This window comes from Gymnoscopelus microlampas, assembly GCF_963454915.1.
Source record: "Gymnoscopelus microlampas genome assembly, chromosome: 10".
NCBI classification, from domain to species: Eukaryota; Metazoa; Chordata; class Actinopteri; order Myctophiformes; family Myctophidae; genus Gymnoscopelus; species Gymnoscopelus microlampas.
Window position 1 is genome coordinate 54,790,922 of NC_139947.1, and position 23,188 is coordinate 54,814,109.

At 36.4% G+C, this 23,188-nt stretch overlaps 2 protein-coding genes across 2 annotated transcripts in view; both read right to left on the reverse strand.

Moving 5' to 3' along the window:
• Nucleotides 1–23,188, reverse strand: part of LOC311054307 (uncharacterized protein) — a gene marked incomplete at both ends in the record, with an annotated part of 85,727 nt that overhangs the window by 56,657 nt on the left and 5,882 nt on the right. Inside the window, 3 exons of the mRNA XM_084070181.1 lie at nucleotides 19,932–20,015; nucleotides 21,201–21,275; nucleotides 22,205–22,276. Coding sequence (XP_083926307.1) covers nucleotides 19,932–20,015; nucleotides 21,201–21,275; nucleotides 22,205–22,276 — 231 coding nt within the window. The remainder of the gene's footprint in view (nucleotides 1–19,931; nucleotides 20,016–21,200; nucleotides 21,276–22,204; nucleotides 22,277–23,188) is intronic.
• On the reverse strand, nucleotides 678–15,106 carry LOC311053771 (complement C1q tumor necrosis factor-related protein 3-like). Its single transcript, XM_084069458.1, has 5 exons — nucleotides 15,026–15,106; nucleotides 5,046–5,145; nucleotides 4,756–4,793; nucleotides 3,210–3,335; nucleotides 678–1,411 (listed from the first exon to the last, which is right to left on the reverse strand). Exons 1-5 carry the CDS (start codon nucleotides 15,078–15,080, stop codon nucleotides 1,119–1,121), a joined length of 612 nt encoding a protein of 203 aa, XP_083925584.1. The 5' UTR covers nucleotides 15,081–15,106; the 3' UTR covers nucleotides 678–1,118.

Sequence of the window (23,188 nt, forward strand, 5' to 3'; positions counted from 1 at the left end):
ACAGAGATTTACTTAAATATATATAAAGAAGAAATATATGAAGATACAAGTTTTCTGTATGACATCAGTATATAAATAATACAATACAATAAAATACATAATAATACAATGAAAAATAATCATTACAATAAAAACATACAACAGACAAACAACAGTGCTTTAGAATGTGTCTTTATTGACAACATGAACATGAACATTACAGAAGCTCTTTAATGTAATGAATGTGTCTTTATTGACAACATGAACATGAACATTACAGAAGCTCTTTAATGTAAAGCTATCAGGACAGTGGTGGAAGAAGTACTCACAGGTTTTACTGAAGTAAAAGTACAAATACCATTTACAAGTACTAGTTACAATTGAGACATTTACACTCTTATCCAGAATGACTTACAAGTAATGTAGAAATACTCTATTACAAGTAAACGGTCTGTAAAAGTACAAAAGTATTGTCATTAAAACATACTTACAGTACTCTTTATGCAGAAGGGCCTATTTAACCTTTTTATATTTGTCTTAGAAAAATAGCAGATCTACAAGCTCATAATGTGATGCATTGCAGGACGTTGTGAGCTTGTAGATCTGCTATTTTGGAAGAGTTGAAGTATAACATTGTGCTTAAAATATATGTTTTGTTTTAGTAATCTAAATCTACACCTTAAAGTAATCAAATACTTGTAATGGAGTAAAAAGTATTGCCTCTGAGATGTAATGGACCCCAAATCAATATGTGTTTATCTGCAGACCCCCATCTGGGACCTCCATGAGAGTAGATTTGGTATTTGGTATTTTCTAAATTATTCCTCATGTTTCAAGACTTTCCAATGTATGTATTTTTAAACAGCAGATCTACAGGCTCACAACACACCAGTGTGAGCTTGTAGATCATCATATAAAATACTGGTTTAAATGCTTTATGTATTTACTTTGTCTTCCTATATTAACACGTTTAGCTGGGGACCCCCCGAAGGACCCCCGGACCCCACTTTGAGAAACACTGACATGAAGTATTGAGAAGGGGACATAATGAAGTCAAGTAAAAGTATCTCTAAATTGTACTCAAGTAGAGTATTTGAGTAAATGTACTCAGTGAGTTTCCAGCAGTGTCAGTAGCAGAGTTACAGAGAATAGAGCAGAAAACCACTGAATGTGTTGTGAGTGTTTGTGTTATCATAGAGCCTGAAGGAACCACCACCAGGCATCCTCATGTACACTGTGTCTCTCTGCTCCAGCTCTATGATCACTCCATTAGACACGTATTCTATCCCAGTTCCTTGAGTTTTGTATCCAGAGTTATTAATGAGCTGCTGATTATTTTTATACATGTAGACCAACACATACTTTGATGCATCATGGCCGCCTGCAGTGAATCTGAACTGATAAACTCCTTTCACAGGTGCGGAGAACTGACCTGGAACGCACACGTGCACACGCACACGCACGCACGCGCACACGCACGCACGCACGCACGCACGCACGCACGCACGCACGCACGCACGCACCCACACACACACACACACACACACACACACACACACACACACACACACACACACACACACACACACACACACACACACACACACACGGATCATGTTAACACTGTTAACTACTTAAAGGAGTAGTTCACCCAAAAAAAGTACTTATTTTCTACCAATTGCTCATGTTAATGAGCTTTACATAAAGGGATAATTCACTTAAACATGTTTGGAGTCATTTTAACGTCTACCTGGTCATAATTTGATAATTTGGGTTGGAGACACAAAGAGTCTCTTTGAGTCTCCTACCGGATACACCAAACCGCTCATCAAATTATTGTCTCAGGAATGAGACAAAAACTACAAACTGTATTCAAGGCTTCATGGTGTAATTGATAGTCATTTTTGGGTGAACTATTCCTTTAAGCTCTATATTTTTTTAAAGGAAAAAGTGTTCTAATAAAGCTGATCTACAAGCTCACGAGCCATAAAGCAACATGTTGTAAATGTTGTAAATGTGATATTTTTGAAGTGTTTGAACATTTTAGCCTGTAATGACACAGCAGAGTTAACCCTTCACATGCTGTTACTGATGTTTTCACAGAGATGTAAGTTGTATCATTAGTTGGTGAGAGATAATTGATTGTGTAAAGCTAATTAACATAATTAACTGGATATTTCACTTTCAAACATGTTTGGGTTCATTTTAACGTAATTTACCAGACACGACCCCTTCCTACAGTACAAACCCATTGTAACTTCAAACCCCATTTTAAACCTGTTTGACTCATTGAAAACACCAGTCCTTGGTTTTATTTTAGTTTTTCATTATTATTTTATTCGTTAATTTTCCCAGATTTTTTTTTTAATCAAGCAACTTAAAACTATCTGTGGTTTTCACAAAAGCCCAAGTAGAAGTTAAAATGACCCCAAACATGTTTGATAGTGAATTATCCCTTTAATCACTTAAAGGTAGGGTAAGTGATTTGCATTGGTTAAAATAAGTGTTAAATAGCTCTATATTCTGATAGTACTCATTGCTATAGAGTGTTTGTTCTCCTTGTCTCTCCAGCTCTTTATTAAACAGAAAATGAATTTTCGTTTCAGTTTCAGTTTCATTTCAAATTTTATCCAACCAGGACAGAGAACTCAATCAGGATATAGATTAAACAAGTACAATTGGAAGTGGTGACACTAAGACATGAGCAGACACAATTGGAACTGGAACACTATACAAATTAAGCTTAAAAATGGGTACTTTCTCCTAATTGGCTGAGATTTATTTTTTTTACCGAAAAATGTATTTTCTGTTTATTAAAGAGCTGGAGAGACGGGGAAACTCCTGTTACTGAACAAACACTCTATAGCAATGATTACTATCAGAATATAGTGTTTTAACCTTTTAACAAAATACTATCACAATATAGAGCTATTTAACACTGTTACTGAACAAACAATGATTACTATCACAATATAGAGCTATTTAACACTGTTACTGAACAAACAATGATTACTATCACAATATAGAGCTATTTAACACTGTTACTGAACAAACAATGATTACTATCACAATATAGAGCTATTTAACACTGTTACTGAACAAACAATGATTACTATCACAATATAGAGCTATTTAACCTTTTAATAAAACACTTTGTTTTCACCAAAAATATCACTCACCCTACTTTTAATGTCAAGTTAATTAACATAATTAACTTAATCATCACCTACCTGTAGATGTACTGTAGGCGTTGCCGATGTTAGAGTGAACTCTCTGATAAACCAGAGTTGTTTCATTACTATATCCAATACGTCCAGAACCCAGATAATAAGCAGAGAAGGCCACCTTTGGTTGGTCTGTCAACACAGGAGCATTATCACATTATTATATGATTATAAAAGCATATCTTATACTGTTGATGATCCTATTATTTATATTACTATGAAAGCATATCTTATACTCTTACTCATAGATTGGTGAAGCAATAGGAAGCGACGCACGAATCCGGGCGGCTGGGTTTGGATCCGCCCTTCAAGACCATCGATTGGCCTCGTTCTTTCAGTCTAATCCGATACTGACGTATCGGATTAATATTCTCATAATTTTTGTGTCATGTAGATGTAGATCAACTAGAGCAGCTTATAGCAGCTAATAGCAGCTTGTAGATCTGATATTTTGGTTTGATTAGTATTTCTACTTTTGCTCAAGTAATTCAGATTTTAGGACTCCTAAGAGTGTTTATAACTTTCACTCCACAACAATGCAAAGACAAATATTGTACTTTTGACTCCACTACATTTCTAGAGAAGGCTGTTTTCTCAGCTCCAAGAATTGTAGAACACATTTATTGACTCTAAAACTGGTGAGTCAAACTGCACAACGAATATTTAAATGTGTAGCCATGATTCTCTGTTTTCATGAACTAATACTAAACTAAAATGCCCCCCAAAAAATAAATTACTTGTTTTCGGTCAAATTCAGCCACATGTTATACTATTAATAATAATAATTAAACAAGGCAAAGTAATATCAACAACATAGAATATTTGCTATCTAGTGGTATTGTCTAGTCCATTGGTCTTCAAAGTGGGGTCCGGGGACCCCCAGGGGTCCTTCAGGGGGGTACCAGGGAGTCCCCAGCACAGAGTGCCGCGCTATGAGCTTGTAAATCTGCTATTTTTGAAAAATCGAGATTTATATATATATATATATATATATATACAATTTTGTAAGCAAACATTTGTAACTCAAATCTTTGCTTCTGGAGGTCCCTGGGACAAAATATATTTTGCCAAATACATATCATTTTGAGGGTCCTTGACATGAAAAAGATTGAGAACCACTGGTCTAGTCGTAGTGTATGGAAACTAATGCAGAGTTACACTCCACGCTTCACTTTAGTTTTGGATTGGAAAGTCATTATACTTATAAAATAACAGATGTAAGAGCTGATAACGCATGGATAACAATAATAATAATAATAAAATAAACACCGCACCCGACCGGAAGGGTCGTGAAAGCGCGGCTTACGGTCGAGCGCATTCAAGAACCAGTTACCACTTCATCTGTATGACAGCAGGCTGCCTTCTAACCAGTTTAGACCAGTTAACACTTCATCTGTACGACAGCAGGCTGCCTTCTAACCAGTTTAGACCAGTTAACACTTCATCTTTATGACAGCAGGCTGCCTTCTAACTTTGACACATCATTGCTCTTTGGAACTTTTAACTAGGGATAACATGACATGTTTGCTAAAAGTGCTAATAGTAATAATACCTGTTATGAGTCTGCTCACGTTCTCCACTCGATGGTCACTTACATTCAGCCTCATCTCAACGATGGTCAGCTGAGCTGAAATAATTACAACATTAAATCACTCATTAATACTCATGCAGTTTGATTTAATAACTTTGAATTTCAGTAGTTTGAGTATTTGCTAATTTGACTTATGTTATGTTTGTGACATTGTGTGTAAGAACAATACTGGGGTTGCCTAGAGACAATCAGAATCAACAGCCACACTAATCAGTATGTATTGTCAGAGTTTTCAACATGAGTTTTCTAACAATGAAAGTACAATACCTTCATTGTGTCTGTTCACTTCCTCCACTCGACTCTCAGTTAGATTCAACCTCATGTCTACGCTGGACAGCTGAGCAAGGTTGGCTGAAATCATCACAATACATTACATTAAATCACTCATTAATATACAAGCAGTTTGATTAAAACACCAGCACTGTTTACAGTTAATCTGATTTATCATAAAACATATTTGATATTACTATGAATCAAATATGGCTGGGAGAGATTTCTGTTGAACCTGAATTTAGCCTGGAGACCATGAAGTTATTTTAATAAAATCTGCTGGTTTGAGCCCAGATGAAGAGAGATTTTAGGCATACATTCGTGTTCACACTGAAGGGTAATTTTGACCCAAACAGTAGGTGTTAGTAGGCAAGAAAGCTCAATCAGGTAAATGTTAAAACACTTCTGGGTCAAAGTCTACTCTGGCTTTTGTGTTTCACTCCAGACAGTTTTTATGTTGCTTGATTCAACATTTACATATTTCATATTCATGTCATAAGACATGAATGACATTGTTACTTTATGGTAACTTAAATTTATGTCACATTATGAGACGTAAAAATGTAATTATTTCCTCCTAAGATACAGTATGTCACAAGGACAACTTCAGAGAATGTCAGTTTCCATTAGGACGGATTGAAAATATTCACTTAAACCTCAGCATCTCTAATCTCGTGGTAACATTCACCAATAGATCGCCGATCTATAAGCTCACATCGCGTGACTTTTGACATGTTAGGAACTTGTAGATCTGCTATTTTTTTTGAAGAGCTCTGGTGTAGATGGAAAAAGAGCGCATCAAGCAAATCAAGTATAGAGGGTTATGGTTAAACTGGTTAAACTGAAGTGATTTTGATCATTTCCAAATATTATCAAAGTATTCTGCGGTACCCCTGGCCTTGTGTTACAGCACCCTAGAGTGTCACAGCACCCACTTTGAGAAACCTTGTATTATAGTACATACAATGTTTGCTAAATGTGAAGTTATAATACCTGCATTGTGTCTGTTCACCTTCATTTCCACGCTGGACAGCTTAGCAAGGTTGGCTGAAATCATCACAATATTAACATTAAATCCCTCATTAATACTCATGCAGTTTCATTAAAACACCAGTAGTAATTACAGTTAATGTAATTTGACATAAAAATATGAATTTTAAAATATTTGCTTATGAATCAAATATGGGTGAGGGAGAGATTTCTGTTGAACCTAATTTATCCTAGAGGTCATATACTTATGGATATAAAATATGGCTGTAACCCAAGTTTTCATTTTGTTATAGCATTTTAAATACATAAATACAATTTAGGCTTTTAGCAGATGCTCTTAATTCAGAGCAACTTACAGTAAGCAAGGAAAGCACAAGGTAATACATCAAATGTTAAACCATTTTGTTTAAGTTTGAGCCCAGATTATGAGTGATTTTAGGCGTTAATAATTTTTCACACTTAAGGGTCATTTTGACCCAGCCCCTATGTGTTAATCGGCAAGAAAGCTCAGTCAAGCAAGTGTTAAAACACTTCTGGGGTCATTTTAAAGTCTACTTTGGCTTTTGAGTTTCACCCCAGACAGTTTTTACGTTGCTTGATTCAATATTTACATATTTCATATTCATGTCATAAGTCATGAATGACATTGTTACTTTATGGCACCTTAAATTTATGTCATATTACGGGAAGTAAAAATGTAATTCTTTTCACCTAAAATACAGTATGTCACAAGGACAACTTGAGAGAATGTCAGTTTCCAATTAGGACAGATTGAAAATATCCACTTGAACCCCAGCATCTCTACTCTTGTGCTATAACGTTCACCAACAATAGCAGATCTACATGCTCACATCAAGTCACTTTGTGACGTGTTTTGAGCTTGTAGATCTGTCATTTTTGGTGTAGATGGAAGAGCGCACCAAGCATCTCAAGTATAGAGGGTTATGGTTAAACTGAAGTGATTTTGATAAGTTCAAATATTATCAAAGTATTTTGCGGCACCCCTGGACTTGTGTTACAGCACCCTGAGGCGTCAAAGCACACACTTTGAGAAACCCTCCATTATAGTACGTACAATGTTTGCTAAATGTGAAGTTATAATACCTGCATTGCTTTTGTTCAGTTGCTCCATTTGACCTTCACTTACATTGACCCTCATATCTACGCTGGACAGCTTAGCAAGGTTGGCTGAAATCATCACAATATTAACATTAAATCACTCAGTAATACTCATGCAGTTTCATTAAAACACCACCAGTAATTACAGTTAATCTGATATGACATAAAAATATGAATTTTAGAATATTCGCTTATGAATCAAATATGGGTGAGGGAGAGATTTCTGTTGAACCTGAATTTGGCCTAGAGGTCATATACAGTGGTTGTACCTTCAGAGTGTCAGGGGTGGCACCCCTCTGGCGCCTCTCTGGTACCACCTACTTTTGCGGTACCGCTTTTTTCTCTGTGGTGCCACTAGATGGCGGTAGAGAGCAACTAATACCCAGACACAGGCATGTTGTGTCTATTTGAGACAGGGCTGCTTCCAGTCAACAGAGGCTGCAATTGAAGCTGAACTTGTTGAGAAGTGAAACAAATAATCGTATGGGTTATATTATCAAGAAGTATTTTGGTAAATTGCACTCAGTGGGCTTTGAAAGTAGCAATTATTTCTTTAAACACAACTGTGTTTCATGGTGGAAGAAGTGCACAGACATTTTACTTAAGTAAAAGTAGCAATACCACAATATAAAAATACTCTATTTTATATTTACTTATTTTTAAATATACTTACCAAAAGCTAATGTTCTACAATGTTTGAAAGTAGCCGATCTAGCTTGTAGATCGGCTATTTTCAAATGGCTGTGGTATAACATAGGGCTAAAGTGGTTAATATGTATGTTTTATTATATAACAATTTATATCTGCAGAGTAACTAAAGTTTTCAAATAATTGTAGTAGTGGAGTAAAAGTACACTATTTGCCTTTGCAGGCGTTGTGGAGTAGTAAGTGAAAGTGCACTAATACTCCAGTACAGTAAAAAGAAAACACTTCATCATTTTCCCCAAGATTCTATGGAACCCAAGCGGGATTCGTACCCCGTCCTCTCACCTTTCAGACACATCTGACTAACCGCTATGCTATCAGTTCAGTTGACAAAATGGCTGTATGTGATGAGAAGAAACTACACACAGAATGGGGCATCTAACTTCCAGCTGAACCAGTGCTATGTTACTTGAGTAAAAGTACAAAGGTATTGGCATCAAAATATACTTAAAGTACCAAAAGCTAATGTTCTACAATGTTTGAAAGTAGCCGATCTAGCTTGTAGATCGGCTATTTTCAAATGGCTGTGGTATAACATAGGGCTAAAGTGGTTAATATGTATGTTTTATTATATAACAATTTATATCTGCAGAGTAACTAAAGTTTTCAAATAATTGTAGTAGTGGAGTAAAAGTACACTATTTGCCTTTGCAGGCGTTGTGGAGTAGTAAGTGAAAGTGCACTAATACTCCAGTACAGTAAAAAGAAATCACTTCATCATTTTCCCCAAGATTCTATGGAACCCAAGCGGGATTCGTACCCCGTCCTCTCACCTTTCAGACACATCTGACTAACCGCTATGCTATCAGTTCAATTGACAAAATGGCTGTATGTGATGAGAAGAAACTACACACAGAATGGGGCATCTAACTTCCAGCTGAACCAGTGCTATGTTACTTGAGTAAAAGTACAAAGGTATTGGCATCAAAATATACTTAAAGTACCAAAAGCTAATGTTCCACAATGTTTGAAAGTAGCCGATCTAGCTTGTAGATCGGCTATTTTCAAATGGCTGTGGTATAACATAGGGCTAAAGTGGTTAATATGTATGTTTTATTATATAACAATTTATATCTGCAGAGTAACTAAAGTTTTCAAATAATTGTAGTAGTGGAGTAAAAGTACACTATTTGCCTTTGCAGGCGTTGTGGAGTAGTAAGTGAAAGTGCACTAATACTCCAGTACAGTAAAAAGAAAACACTTCATCATTTTCCCCAAGATTCTATGGAACCCAAGCGGGATTCGTACCCCGTCCTCTCACCTTTCAGACACATCTGACTAACCGCTATGCTATCAGTTCAGTTGACAAAATGGCTGTATGTGATGAGAAGACACTACACACAGAATGGGGCATCTAACTTCCAGCTGAACTAAAAAACAACAACAACATCAATGACCAAAAAAAATGAAGATTAACCATCCAATTCATACTTGATCATTTTTCCCCTTTGTTTTAATGTTGTTCGAGCAAACAGATGTTTAAAATCATCTTCTTCTGTTGGCCTCTTCCTGTGAGTTCAAATTAAATAACTTCTGTAACTGTTTTGGCAACCTTTGTTGCCTGCTTTGTACACGACTAATAATGTTCGTAGCTCAATTAAATCCATTATTTTCAACAAACCTGATCAAATAAAAAGTCTGTTAGTATGTGCTCTGAAATCCTCTTTGTAAATAATTCCAGACATTTGAGGCAAGGGGGGAGGGGATCTTGTAGTGAATTGATCTAATGTACCAAGCCAAAACAGGTTATGCTAATGCACAGGCTGTCTGATCTCACAAGAACATGGGCTTCACAGTGAAACACATCACAGCAAATGAATACAGTACAGTATTGTCCTGCTTTAAGACATTTTATTCAAGAGGCACTGCATAAAAAAGTGTCATACAATACACAAGTAAGTACAGTGGCATAAAAAAACATCATACTGTATTAATTGCAGTCAGTCAATGTCACCTTGCAAAACGCAATGAAAAAAATATATAGGTATATATATTTAGGTCTTTGTCAACCATGTTGGGATACTCTCTGCTCTATTGCATGCTTTCTGTCGTTCAGCTGTGTCTCTCTGTGAAGCAATGCTCTCTGTCTCTGCACTAGAGCAGAGAGTATCCCAACATGGTTGACAAAGACCTAAATATATATACCTATATATTTTCTGGAATTATTTACAAAGAGGATTTCAGAGCACATACTAACAGACTTTTTATTTGATCAGGTTTGTTGAAAATAATGGATTTAATTGAGCTACGAACATTATTAGTCGTGTACAAAGCAGGCAACAAAGGTTGCCAAAACAGTTACAGAAGTTATTTAATTTGAACTCACAGGAAGAGGCCAACAGAAGAAGATGATTTTAAACATCTGTTTGCTCGAACAACATTAAAACAAAGGGGAAAAATGATAGCATAGCGGTTAGTCAGATGTGTCTGAAAGGTGAGAGGACGGGGTACGAATCCCGCTTGGGTTCCATAGAATCTTGGGGAAAATGATGAAGTGTTTTCTTTTTACTGTACTGGAGTATTAGTGCACTTTCACTTACTACTCCACAACGCCTGCAAAGGCAAATAGTGTACTTTTACTCCACTACTACAATTATTTGAAAACTTTAGTTACTCTGCAGATATAAATTGTTATATAATAAAACATACATATTAACCACTTTAGCCCTATGTTATACCACAGCCATTTGAAAATAGCCGATCTACAAGCTAGATCGGCTACTTTCAAACATTGTAGAACATTAGCTTTTGGTACTTTAAGTATATTTTGATGCCAATACCTTTGTACTTTTACTCAAGTAACATAGCACTGGTTCAGCTGGAAGTTAGATGCCCCATTCTGTGTGTAGTTTCTTCTCATCACATACAGCCATTTTGTCAACTGAACTGATAGCATAGCGGTTAGTCAGATGTGTCTGAAAGGTGAGAGGACGGGGTACGAATCCCGCTTGGGTTCCATAGAATCTTGGGGAAAATGATGAAGTGTTTTCTTTTTACTGTACTGGAGTATTAGTGCACTTTCACTTACTACTCCACAACGCCTGCAAAGGCAAATAGTGTACTTTTACTCCACTACTACAATTATTTGAAAACTTTAGTTACTCTGCAGATATAAATTGTTATATAATAAAACATACATATTAACCACTTTAGCCCTATGTTATACCACAGCCATTTGAAAATAGCCGATCTACAAGCTAGATCGGCTACTTTCAAACATTGTAGAACATTAGCTTTTGGTACTTTAAGTATATTTTGATGCCAATACCTTTGTACTTTTACTCAAGTAACATAGCACTGGTTCAGCTGGAAGTTAGATGCCCCATTCTGTGTGTAGTTTCTTGTCATCACATACAGCCATTTTGTCAACTGAACTGATAGCATAGCGGTTAGTCAGATGTGTCTGAAAGGTGAGAGGATGGGGTACGAATCCCGCTTGGGTTCCATAGAATCTTGGGGAAAATGATGAAGTGTTTTCTTTTTACTGTACTGGAGTATTAGTGCACTTTCACTTACTACTCCACAACGCCTGCAAAGGCAAATAGTGTACTTTTACTCCACTACTACAATTATTTGAAAACTTTAGTTACTCTGCAGATATAAATTGTTATATAATAAAACATACATATTAACCACTTTAGCCCTATGTTATACCACAGCCATTTGAAAATAGCCGATCTACAAGCTAGATCGGCTACTTTCAAACATTGTAGAACATTAGCTTTTGGTAAGTATATTTAAAAATAAGTAAATATAAAATAGAGTATTTTTATATTGTGGTATTGCTACTTTTACTTAAGTAAAATGTCTGTGCACTTCTTCCACCATGAAACACAGTTGTGTTTAAAGAAATAATTGCTACTTTCAATTCATCCTAAGGACTCATTCCCTTATTTTCTATGTTTACAAAAAATAAAAATAACATTAACTTTAAATGCATTCACCCTTCCCCTGTTGCTAATACTGTACTGTAGAGCTCATGAACTCACATGTGCCACATGGTGGCCGTTCAGCCACACTACACCTTAAAAAAAGGTGTCAAATGCGGCACCACCAAGTAGTAGTGGCACCTCTGTGGCACCACAGAGGCACTCAGATGGTATTACTGCCATTCTCAAGTGCTAACCACTGTACTTATAGATATAAAATCTGGTTGCAACCCAAGTTTTTATTTCGTTATAGCATTTTAAATACATAAATTACAATTTAGGCTTTTAGCAGATGCTCTTAATTCAGAGCAACTTACAGTAAGCAAGGAAAACACGAGGTAATACATCAAATGTTAAACCATTTTGTTTAAGTTTGAGCCCAGATTATGAGATATTTTAGACATTCATTCTTTTGCGCACTGAAGGGTCATTTTGACCCAGCCAGTAGATATGCAAGAAAGCTCAGTCAAGCGAGTGTTAAAATACCTCTGGGGTCATTTTAAAGTCTACTCTGGCTTTGTGTTTCACCCCACACATGTTTTATGTCGCTTGATTCAATATTTACATATTTCATATTCATGTCATAAGACATGAATGACATTGTTACTTTATGGCACCTTAAATTTATGTCATTTATATCAAAAATATAATTCTTTCCCCCTAAGATCATAGGCGACGGGTGAGCCTGACAATTGGGAAGGCTATATTTACCAATTAACCAATAATTGGTCTATATAATGCTGCGCACATGTATTATATCTCTGCTGTCCAGCCAGAAACTGCTAACTCCAAAACGCTCATTGTTCAGGAAACGCAAAAACAAAATATACGTTTTTCAGGAAATGAAGAAAACCTTATATTTTTAAAACAAAGCAATACTGCCTCATCAAAGTTGGTATAGTGACTTTATATATTGTCAGATACTTGCATGTGTCATTATATTATCAACACTTTAACCAAATCGCGGGTAAATCAACACTTTACCCAGCGCAAGAGGAGTTGGCAGTTTCAGACGAGCAGAAATCAAGCTGAAGTGGAGTTAGGTGTCCAAACAACAGTACTCCACTCGCTGCTGAGGGAGAGGTTTCAAAAGTGTACAAATTCTCAAAAGCTAACAATGGATCTCCAAGCTCACAATGCATCACAACAACGTGTGAATTGATGCCCTGATGCTTCATGCCACTTATTATATAGGCCTACAATAATAAACAGGACTTTAAATATTACAATAACTTCTGCAAAGAGGTAGTAGAATAGCGCGACAGAAATGCTATGAACGCCTTTCTTCTTGTCACATTGCTCTCCTCATTAAACACTTAATAGATTTTAGAAATATAATTACTTGTTTTCATAACATTAGCGTCAGTGCTAAGTTTGATAAACAGGTACACTGCATAGTTTTAACAGACTACGGGGAGCTTGTTTACGTGGTCCTCCTCCTCGTTCACTGCGCAACGCGCTCTACTCATGCTGTTGAAAAGCAGCGCTGTAGAGGAGAGGGGGGAGTTGTTTGTTTTTGACGGACAGTTTGAGGATCCAATGGAGTTGGGAGTTTTCGTCAGAGGCGCTTTTTAATACTTTTCATTGGTTCAAATGTTTTGATATTTTTACACAGACCTAAAGGGTGTTCAATAGCCTTGATTTATGAAAAAAAAAAAAAAAAATGAAAATGGAGTTAGCTGGTCCTGGCTGGACACCGACGATATATAATTTGCACAATCCCCAGAATAACATTTGGGAAGCCTTAGCCTACCCAAGCCTTCATTGCCCGCCTATGGATACAGTATGTCACAAGGACAACTTGAGAGAAATAAAGTTCGTAAAGGAGGTCGTATTTTTGGTACTCACAAACGGACGTGCAATTCATAAAGGGGTTTGTATATGACAGAGACGTGCGTATGACCAGGTGTAGGAGCTGATTAATCTCGAAGTCTGCATCCAACAGCATCCAACTTTAACGTCACTTTACGGCACAGTGTTGCCATGTCCGCTTATTATAAGCGAATTTGCGCTTATGTTTCTGTAAAGTTGCTTGTAAATATTGGTAGTGGGGTGCGGTTTGGGCTTGTTTCTAAAGTGTAGTTGTTTATGTGGGCTTGCTTCACAATTGTTCAATTATTTTAACCGGTGGTTCTCAAATATTTTATGTCTTGGACCCCCAAGTTAATATGTAGGCTAATTTATCCTATAAGCCCCATCTGAAAATGTTTTGTGCCAGCTGCATGGAGGCAGATTTGTGTTGTTAGAATGCTTAAAAAATATTCCACATATTCCACATTTTATTACAAGATTCTTTTTTAAATATAGCAGATCTACAAGCTCACAACGGTTTAATTAAAGTGCTTATAATAAATGGCCTAAGTGCCAGTTGCTTCTTTTGGGCTTATTTTCATAGACTTGGTTGCTTATTTCTCTCACAAAATCTGGCAACACCGGAGTTTAACTTCTCGTCCAAACTTACAGCTGTCGGCCCGGCCGCAATGCCTTGACACTGACAGAGAACTTGAACATCATTCTGACCTGTCTGGAAGCGAGTCCCACTATTGCACGATGGATCAGCTGAACGTAATGAGTAATGTTTACAAGGTTTAACCCCGCCAGCAAATAATAGACTAATAACCTGGAAAGGATATAACATGCTCAGGTTTACCAGGTAAAAAGATGATGTTGAAAATGAATCCAGGGCATACAAGTGGAACGATTATGGACCAGAGCTTATTGATTACTTATTGATTAAATTTGTTAATTTTTGATTAATATATCACTGTCCTACGTCTGAATGGGGAATGGATCTTCTGGACACAGCTTTCATCACTATCAGATGGTAACATTTATTAGGCTGTTGTGTGTGGCGTTCATGTGATCAATATACAGTAGAGTAGCCTACAATAGGCTATTAGCCTACAAATTCATACCGCGGCACGGACACTAGTGCGTCAGTCCCTCCGCAGTTTCATTAAGGAATTATAGCCTATTTTCATTATTACGTGACACTTTGGCTCAGCTCTAAATGGAACCGATAGCCTAGAAAATAAATAAAAAGCTGTGGAATCTACATCATGTCTATATTATGCATAGGCTACAAGCAATACATCGTTTGACATTTATTTTTTATTTTTTATATATATGTGTTGACAAATGTTGGGCACATATATATTTTATTTGAGGTTTGCCAATTATAGTACATAAAATGCTTGCTAAATGTGAAGTTATAATACCTGCTTGGCGTCTGTTCAGTTGCTCCATTTGACCTTCACTTACATTGACCCTCATTTCAACGCTGGACAGCTTAGCAAGGTTGGCTGAAATCATCAAAATATTAACATTAAATCATTCATTAATACTCATGCAGGTTGATTAAAACACCAGATTAACTGTAACCCATTACAGTTAATCTGATATGACATAAAATATGAATTTAAAAATCTTCGCTTATGAATTCTATGCATCAAATATGGGTGAGGGAGAGATTTCTGTTGACCGCTTTTTTTATTATGAAAATATATGGAGGAGAAAAAAAGAAAATGCAAACAAATAATTCTGTTTTTGCATTATTCAGACATGCAAACTTGTAGCTTTTCAGCTACAATAGCCGTTTTGAATCCAAATAGTATGACACCTGACCCGAAAAAAAAACATGTTGTCACTCTTTTCACTTCGGGGCCGTTTGCATGCCTGATTTGAGAAACCTTGTATTATAGTACATACAATGTTTGCTAAATGTGAAGTTATAATACCTGCATTGTGTCTGTTCACCTTCATTTCCACGCTGGACAGCTTAGCAAGGTTGGCTGAAATCATCACAATATTAACATTAAATCCCTCATTAATACTCATGCAGTTTCATTAAAACACCAGTAGTAATTACAGTTAATGTAATTTGACATAAAAATATGAATTTTAAAATATTTGCTTATGAATCAAATATGGGTGAGGGAGAGATTTCTGTTGAACCTAATTTATCCTAGAGGTCATATACTTATGGATATAAAATATGGCTGTAACCCAAGTTTTCATTTTGTTATAGCATTTTAAATACATAAATACAATTTAGGCTTTTAGCAGATGCTCTTAATTCAGAGCAACTTACAGTAAGCAAGGAAAGCACAAGGTAATACATCAAATGTTAAACCATTTTGTTTAAGTTTGAGCCCAGATTATGAGTGATTTTAGGCGTTAATAATTTTTCACACTTAAGGGTCATTTTGACCCAGCCCCTATGTGTTAATCGGCAAGAAAGCTCAGTCAAGCAAGTGTTAAAACACTTCTGGGGTCATTTTAAAGTCTACTTTGGCTTTTGAGTTTCACCCCAGACAGTTTTTACGTTGCTTGATTCAATATTTACATATTTCATATTCATGTCATAAGTCATGAATGACATTGTTACTTTATGGCACCTTAAATTTATGTCATATTACGGGAAGTAAAAATGTAATTCTTTTCACCTAAAATACAGTATGTCACAAGGACAACTTGAGAGAATGTCAGTTTCCAATTAGGACAGATTGAAAATATCCACTTGAACCCCAGCATCTCTACTCTTGTGCTATAACGTTCACCAACAATAGCAGATCTACATGCTCACATCAAGTCACTTTGTGACGTGTTTTGAGCTTGTAGATCTGTCATTTTTGGTGTAGATGGAAGAGCGCACCAAGCATCTCAAGTATAGAGGGTTATGGTTAAACTGAAGTGATTTTGATAAGTTCAAATATTATCAAAGTATTTTGCGGCACCCCTGGACTTGTGTTACAGCACCCTGAGGCGTCAAAGCACACACTTTGAGAAACCCTCCATTATAGTACGTACAATGTTTGCTAAATGTGAAGTTATAATACCTGCATTGCTTTTGTTCAGTTGCTCCATTTGACCTTCACTTACATTGACCCTCATATCTACGCTGGACAGCTTAGCAAGGTTGGCTGAAATCATCACAATATTAACATTAAATCACTCAGTAATACTCATGCAGTTTCATTAAAACACCACCAGTAATTACAGTTAATCTGATATGACATAAAAATATGAATTTTAGAATATTCGCTTATGAATCAAATATGGGTGAGGGAGAGATTTCTGTTGAACCTGAATTTGGCCTAGAGGTCATATACTTATAGATATAAAATCTGGTTGCAACCCAAGTTTTTATTTCGTTATAGCATTTTAAATACATAAATTACAATTTAGGCTTTTAGCAGATGCTCTTAATTCAGAGCAACTTACAGTAAGCAAGGAAAACACGAGGTAATACATCAAATGTTAAACCATTTTGTTTAAGTTTGAGCCCAGATTATGAGATATTTTAGACATTCATTCTTTTGCGCACTGAAGGGTCATTTTGACCCAGCCAGTAGATATGCAAGAAAGCTCAGTCAAGCGAGTGTTAAAATACCTCTGGGGTCATTTTAAAGTCTACTCTGGCTTTGTGTTTCACCCCACACATGTTTTATGTCGCTTGATTCAATATTTACATATTTCATATTCATGTCATAAGACATGAATGACATTGTTACTTTATGGCACCTTAAATTTATGTCATTTATATCAAAAATATAATTCTTTCCCCCTAAGATCATAGGCGACGGGTGAGCCTGACAATTGGGAAGGCTATATTTACCAATTGACCAATAATTGGTCTATATAATGCTGCGCACATGTATTATATCTCTGCTGTCCAGCCAGAAACTGCTAACTCCAAAACGCTCATTGTTCAGGAAACGCAAAAACAAAATATACGTTTTTCAGGAAATGAAGAAAACCTTATATTTTTAAAACAAAGCAATACTGCCTCATCAAAGTTGGTATAGTGACTTTATATATTGTCAGATACTTGCATGTGTCATTATATTATCAACACTTTAACCAAATCGCGGGTAAATCAACACTTTACCCAGCGCAAGAGGAGTTGGCAGTTTCAGACGAGCAGAAATCAAGCTGAAGTGGAGTTAGGTGTCCAAACAACAGTACTCCACTCGCTGCTGAGGGAGAGGTTTCAAAAGTGTACAAATTCTCAAAAGCTAACAATGGATCTCCAAGCTCACAATGCATCACAACAACGTGTGAATTGATGCCCTGATGCTTCATGCCACTTATTATATAGGCCTACAATAATAAACAGGACTTTAAATATTACAATAACTTCTGCAAAGAGGTAGTAGAATAGCGCGACAGAAATGCTATGAACGCCTTTCTTCTTGTCACATTGCTCTCCTCATTAAACACTTAATAGATTTTAGAAATATAATTACTTGTTTTCATAACATTAGCGTCAGTGCTAAGTTTGATAAACAGGTACACTGCATAGTTTTAACAGACTACGGGGAGCTTGTTTACGTGGTCCTCCTCCTCGTTCACTGCGCAACGCGCTCTACTCATGCTGTTGAAAAGCAGCGCTGTAGAGGAGAGGGGGGAGTTGTTTGTTTTTGACGGACAGTTTGAGGATCCAATGGAGTTGGGAGTTTTCGTCAGAGGCGCTTTTTAATACTTTTCATTGGTTCAAATGTTTTGATATTTTTACACAGACCTAAAGGGTGTTCAATAGCCTTGATTTATGAAAAAAAAAAAAAAAACTGAAAATGGAGTTAGCTGGTCCTGGCTGGACACCGACGATATATAATTTGCACAATCCCCAGAATAACATTTGGGAAGCCTTAGCCTACCCAAGCCTTCATTGCCCGCCTATGGATACAGTATGTCACAAGGACAACTTGAGAGAAATAAAGTTCGTAAAGGAGGTCGTATTTTTGGTACTCACAAACGGACGTGCAATTCATAAAGGGGTTTGTATATGACAGAGACGTGCGTATGACCAGGTGTAGGAGCTGATTAATCTCGAAGTCTGCATCCAACAGCATCCAACTTTAACGTCACTTTACGGCACAGTGTTGCCATGTCCGCTTATTATAAGCGAATTTGCGCTTATGTTTCTGTAAAGTTGCTTGTAAATATTGGTAGTGGGGTGCGGTTTGGGCTTGTTTCTAAAGTGTAGTTGTTTATGTGGGCTTGCTTCACAATTGTTCAATTATTTTAACCGGTGGTTCTCAAATATTTTATGTCTTGGACCCCCAAGTTAATATGTAGGCTAATTTATCCTATAAGCCCCATCTGAAAATGTTTTGTGCCAGCTGCATGGAGGCAGATTTGTGTTGTTAGAATGCTTAAAAAATATTCCACATATTCCACATTTTATTACAAGATTATTTTTTAAATATAGCAGATCTACAAGCTCACAACGGTTTAATTAAAGTGCTTATAATAAATGGCCTAAGTGCCAGTTGCTTCTTTTGGGCTTATTTTCATAGACTTGGTTGCTTATTTCTCTCACAAAATCTGGCAACACCGGAGTTTAACTTCTCGTCCAAACTTACAGCTGTCGGCCCGGCCGCAATGCCTTGACACTGACAGAGAACTTGAACATCATTCTGACCTGTCTGGAAGCGAGTCCCACTATTGCACGATGGATCAGCTGAACGTAATGAGTAATGTTTACAAGGTTTAACCCCGCCAGCAAATAATAGACTAATAACCTGGAAAGGATATAACATGCTCAGGTTTACCAGGTAAAAAGATGATGTTGAAAATGAATCCAGGGCATACAAGTGGAACGATTATGGACCAGAGCTTATTGATTACTTATTGATTAAATTTGTTAATTTTTGATTAATATATCACTGTCCTACGTCTGAATGGGGAATGGATCTTCTGGACACAGCTTTCATCACTATCAGATGGTAACATTTATTAGGCTGTTGTGTGTGGCGTTCATGTGATCAATATACAGTAGAGTAGCCTACAATAGGCTATTAGCCTACAAATTCATACCGCGGCACGGACACTAGTGCGTCAGTCCCTCCGCAGTTTCATTAAGGAATTATAGCCTATTTTCATTATTACGTGACACTTTGGCTCAGCTCTAAATGGAACCGATAGCCTAGAAAATAAATAAAAAGCGGTGGAATCTACATCATGTCTATATTATGCATAGGCTACAAGCAATACATCGTTTGACATTTATTTTTTATTTTTTATATATATGTGTTGACAAATGTTGGGCACATATATATTTTATTTGAGGTTTGCCAATTATAGTACATAAAATGCTTGCTAAATGTGAAGTTATAATACCTGCTTGGCGTCTGTTCAGTTGCTCCATTTGACCTTCACTTACATTGACCCTCATTTCAACGCTGGACAGCTTAGCAAGGTTGGCTGAAATCATCAAAATATTAACATTAAATCATTCATTAATACTCATGCAGGTTGATTAAAACACCAGATTAACTGTAACCCATTACAGTTAATCTGATATGACATAAAATATGAATTTAAAAATCTTCGCTTATGAATTCTATGCATCAAATATGGGTGAGGGAGAGATTTCTGTTGACCGCTTTTTTTATTATGAAAATATATGGAGGAGAAAAAAAGAAAATGCAAACAAATAATTCTGTTTTTGCATTATTCAGACATGCAAACTTGTAGCTTTTCAGCTACAATAGCCGTTTTGAATCCAAATAGTATGACACCTGACCCGAAAAAAAAACATGTTGTCACTCTTTTCACTTCGGGGCCGTTTGCATGCCTGATTTTTTTTTTTCAAAAACGATATTTCTTTTTTCCAAAACGATACATATCGTCGCGAAAACGTATCGCGATATATCGCGGGACGATATATCGGCACACCCCTAATCAACATTCATATTATATAACAGTAGCGTCCCCAGGAATTACATTTAGGGCAGGCGAGATTTTTCCCCTCCCCCCGCATGTATTAAAATAAATATTGCAAGTGTTAAATTCCCTTTGTAGGTAGGCTATATGTATTAATTGGTAGGCTACTGTTTGAAGTCTTGACTCTTGTTTTTACCCTGCTGTAAAACTCCTGTCTGGTAGTTGAGTTGATGTTGATATCCTATTGTTTTTCATGTATGATAAAACACAGTTTTTTTAAATAGTCATGCACATATTTTGCCAGTGCATACGGCAGGCCTTGTTGACGGATTTGGAAGAGATTTCGAAGCTCTGGTTCCCAAATGTAATGTGTAAGATCCATGAAATTAACATTGAAGTGAGTGAGCCAGCTGTGAAAGTGTCCGAAGGAGGCGGGGCTTATGGGAGAGGGGCGGGGCTGAGCGAAAGGTCTATTGCCGATCTACAAGCTCACAACGCGTGACGTGTTGTGAGTTTGTAGATCTGCTATTTGTGGTGAAGAGATTTGGTGTAGACGGATAAAGAGCGCACCAAGCAAATCAAGTATAGAGGGTTATGGTTAAAGTGGTTAAACTGAAGTGATTTTGATCATTCCAGATATTAAAGTATTGTATCACAGCACCCACTTTGAGAAACCCTGCATTATAGTACATACAATGTTAACTAAATGTGAAGTTATAATACCTGCATTGGTTCTGTTCAGTTGCTCCATTTGACCGTCACTTACATTCACCCTTGTTTCGACACTGGACAGCTGAGCTGAAATAATCACAATATTAACATTAAATCACTCATTAATACTAATGCAGTTTGATTAAAACACCAGTATATAAAATCTGGCAGTAAACAACGTTTTTATTTTGTTATACAGTGTAGCATTTTAAATGCATAAATACAATTTACAATCTAGGCATTTAGCATCTTATTTCAGAGCGACTTACAGTAAGCAAAGAAATCACAAGGTAATACATCAAATGTTAAACTATTTTGTTTAAGTTTGAGCCCAGATTATGAGAGATTTTAGGCATTCATTATTTTTCACACTGAAGGGTCATTTTGATCCAGCCAGTATGTATAAGTAGGCAAGAAAGCTCAGTAATGCAAGTGTTTAAACACTTCTGGGGTCATTTTAACGTCTACTCTGGCTTTGTGTTTCACCCCAGACAGTTTTAATGTTCCTTGATTCAATATTAACATATTTCATATTCATGTTTTAAGACACGCCCCCCTTTCTATATGAACCCATTGTGTCTTCAAACTCCATTACAACCATGTTAGACTCATTGAAAACACACGTCTCTGCTTCTGGTGACTGATATTGTCCTTCTAATGAATATAATATGTAGTATTACCACTGCACAGTAATCATTATAATGAATATAATATGTACCTGCATTCTGTTCATTATAGAACAATAAAGGTTATAATACCTGCATTCTGTCTGTTCATTATAGAACATAAAGGTTATAGTACCTGCATTCTGTCGGTTCATTATAGAACATAAAGGTTATAATACCTGCATTCTGTCTGTTCATTATAGAACATAAAGGTTATAATACCTGCATTCTGTCGGTTCATTATAGAACATAAAGGTTATAATACCTGCATTCTGTCTGTTCATTATAGAACATAAAGGTTATAATACCTGCATTATGTCGGTTCATTATAGAACATAAAGGTTATAATACCTGCATTCTGTCGGTTCAGTTCCTCACTCGCAGTCAGTCTCTTTTCCATGGCCGTCAGTTTAGCAAGGAGGGCTGAAAACAGAAGAGCATCAGCATTAACATTCAGTCAATCATAAATACTAAATAGTTTCATTTAAAATGCATCAATAAGAGTGGTTTCTAATAAGTTATAAGTGGTTATTAATAATGAATAAGTATTATGTGGATAACCTCCGATAAACTCCTTCTGTCCTTCTCTATACTTCTCCATCAGCACTCAGGGTGAACCATTATTCCTTTAGACCAAGTGTTTGACTGTACTCATGCTGTTTTGTATTTCTGTCTAATATGAAATATTCAATCAATCAATCAATCAATCAATCAATCCTTGGCATAAACCCATACTGCTGCTCCCTAATTGTCACCTCTCCTCTTAGCCTAGCTAAGCTTCCAATAATATTGCAAATATTCCACATTTTATTGCAAGAGTTTTTGAAAATAGCAGATCTACAAGCTCACAATGCGTCGCATCGCCCTCAAATAGCACTCTTGTGATGTAGTGTAGTTGCTTGTTTTCCTAGAGCTGGTTGCATATTTCTCACAAAATATGGCAACACTGCAACACAAACGTATTAACTTGTTTAGATAGATGACAAGCGACCAAGAGAAGAGAAAGGAACACAAAGTAGAAGTCTGCACTATAGTTCTGATTATTAAAGAGAAGAGAAAGGAACACAAAGTAGAAGTCTGCACTATAGTTCTGATTATTAAAGAGAAGAGAAAGGAACACAAAGTAGAAGTCTGCACTATAGTTCTGATTATTAAAGAGAAGAGAAAGGAACACAAAGTAGAAGTCTGCACTATAGTTCTGATTATTAAAAAGTATTGCCTTTGGGGGCGTCCCCCACTGTGTAATACAGTAGGTGGACACTAGGTGGCAGGGCCGAGCAACTATTGACTGGCTGGCTAAAGTAATTTTTGTGAATTGAATTGAAACAATATACT

Coding starts and splice junctions, on each gene's coding strand:
- LOC311053771 (XM_084069458.1), bottom strand. CDS start 15,080: ATGAGGGTCAATGTAAGTGAAGGTCAAATGGAGCAACTGAACAGACGC. Junction 4,794..5,045: donor GAAGGTATTGTACTTTCATT/GTTAGAAAACTC, acceptor GCTGAATGTAAG/TGACCATCGAGTGGAGAACG. Junction 1,412..3,209: donor CGCCTACAGTACATCTACAG/GTAGGTGATGAT, acceptor TGTGCGTTCCAG/GTCAGTTCTCCGCACCTGTG.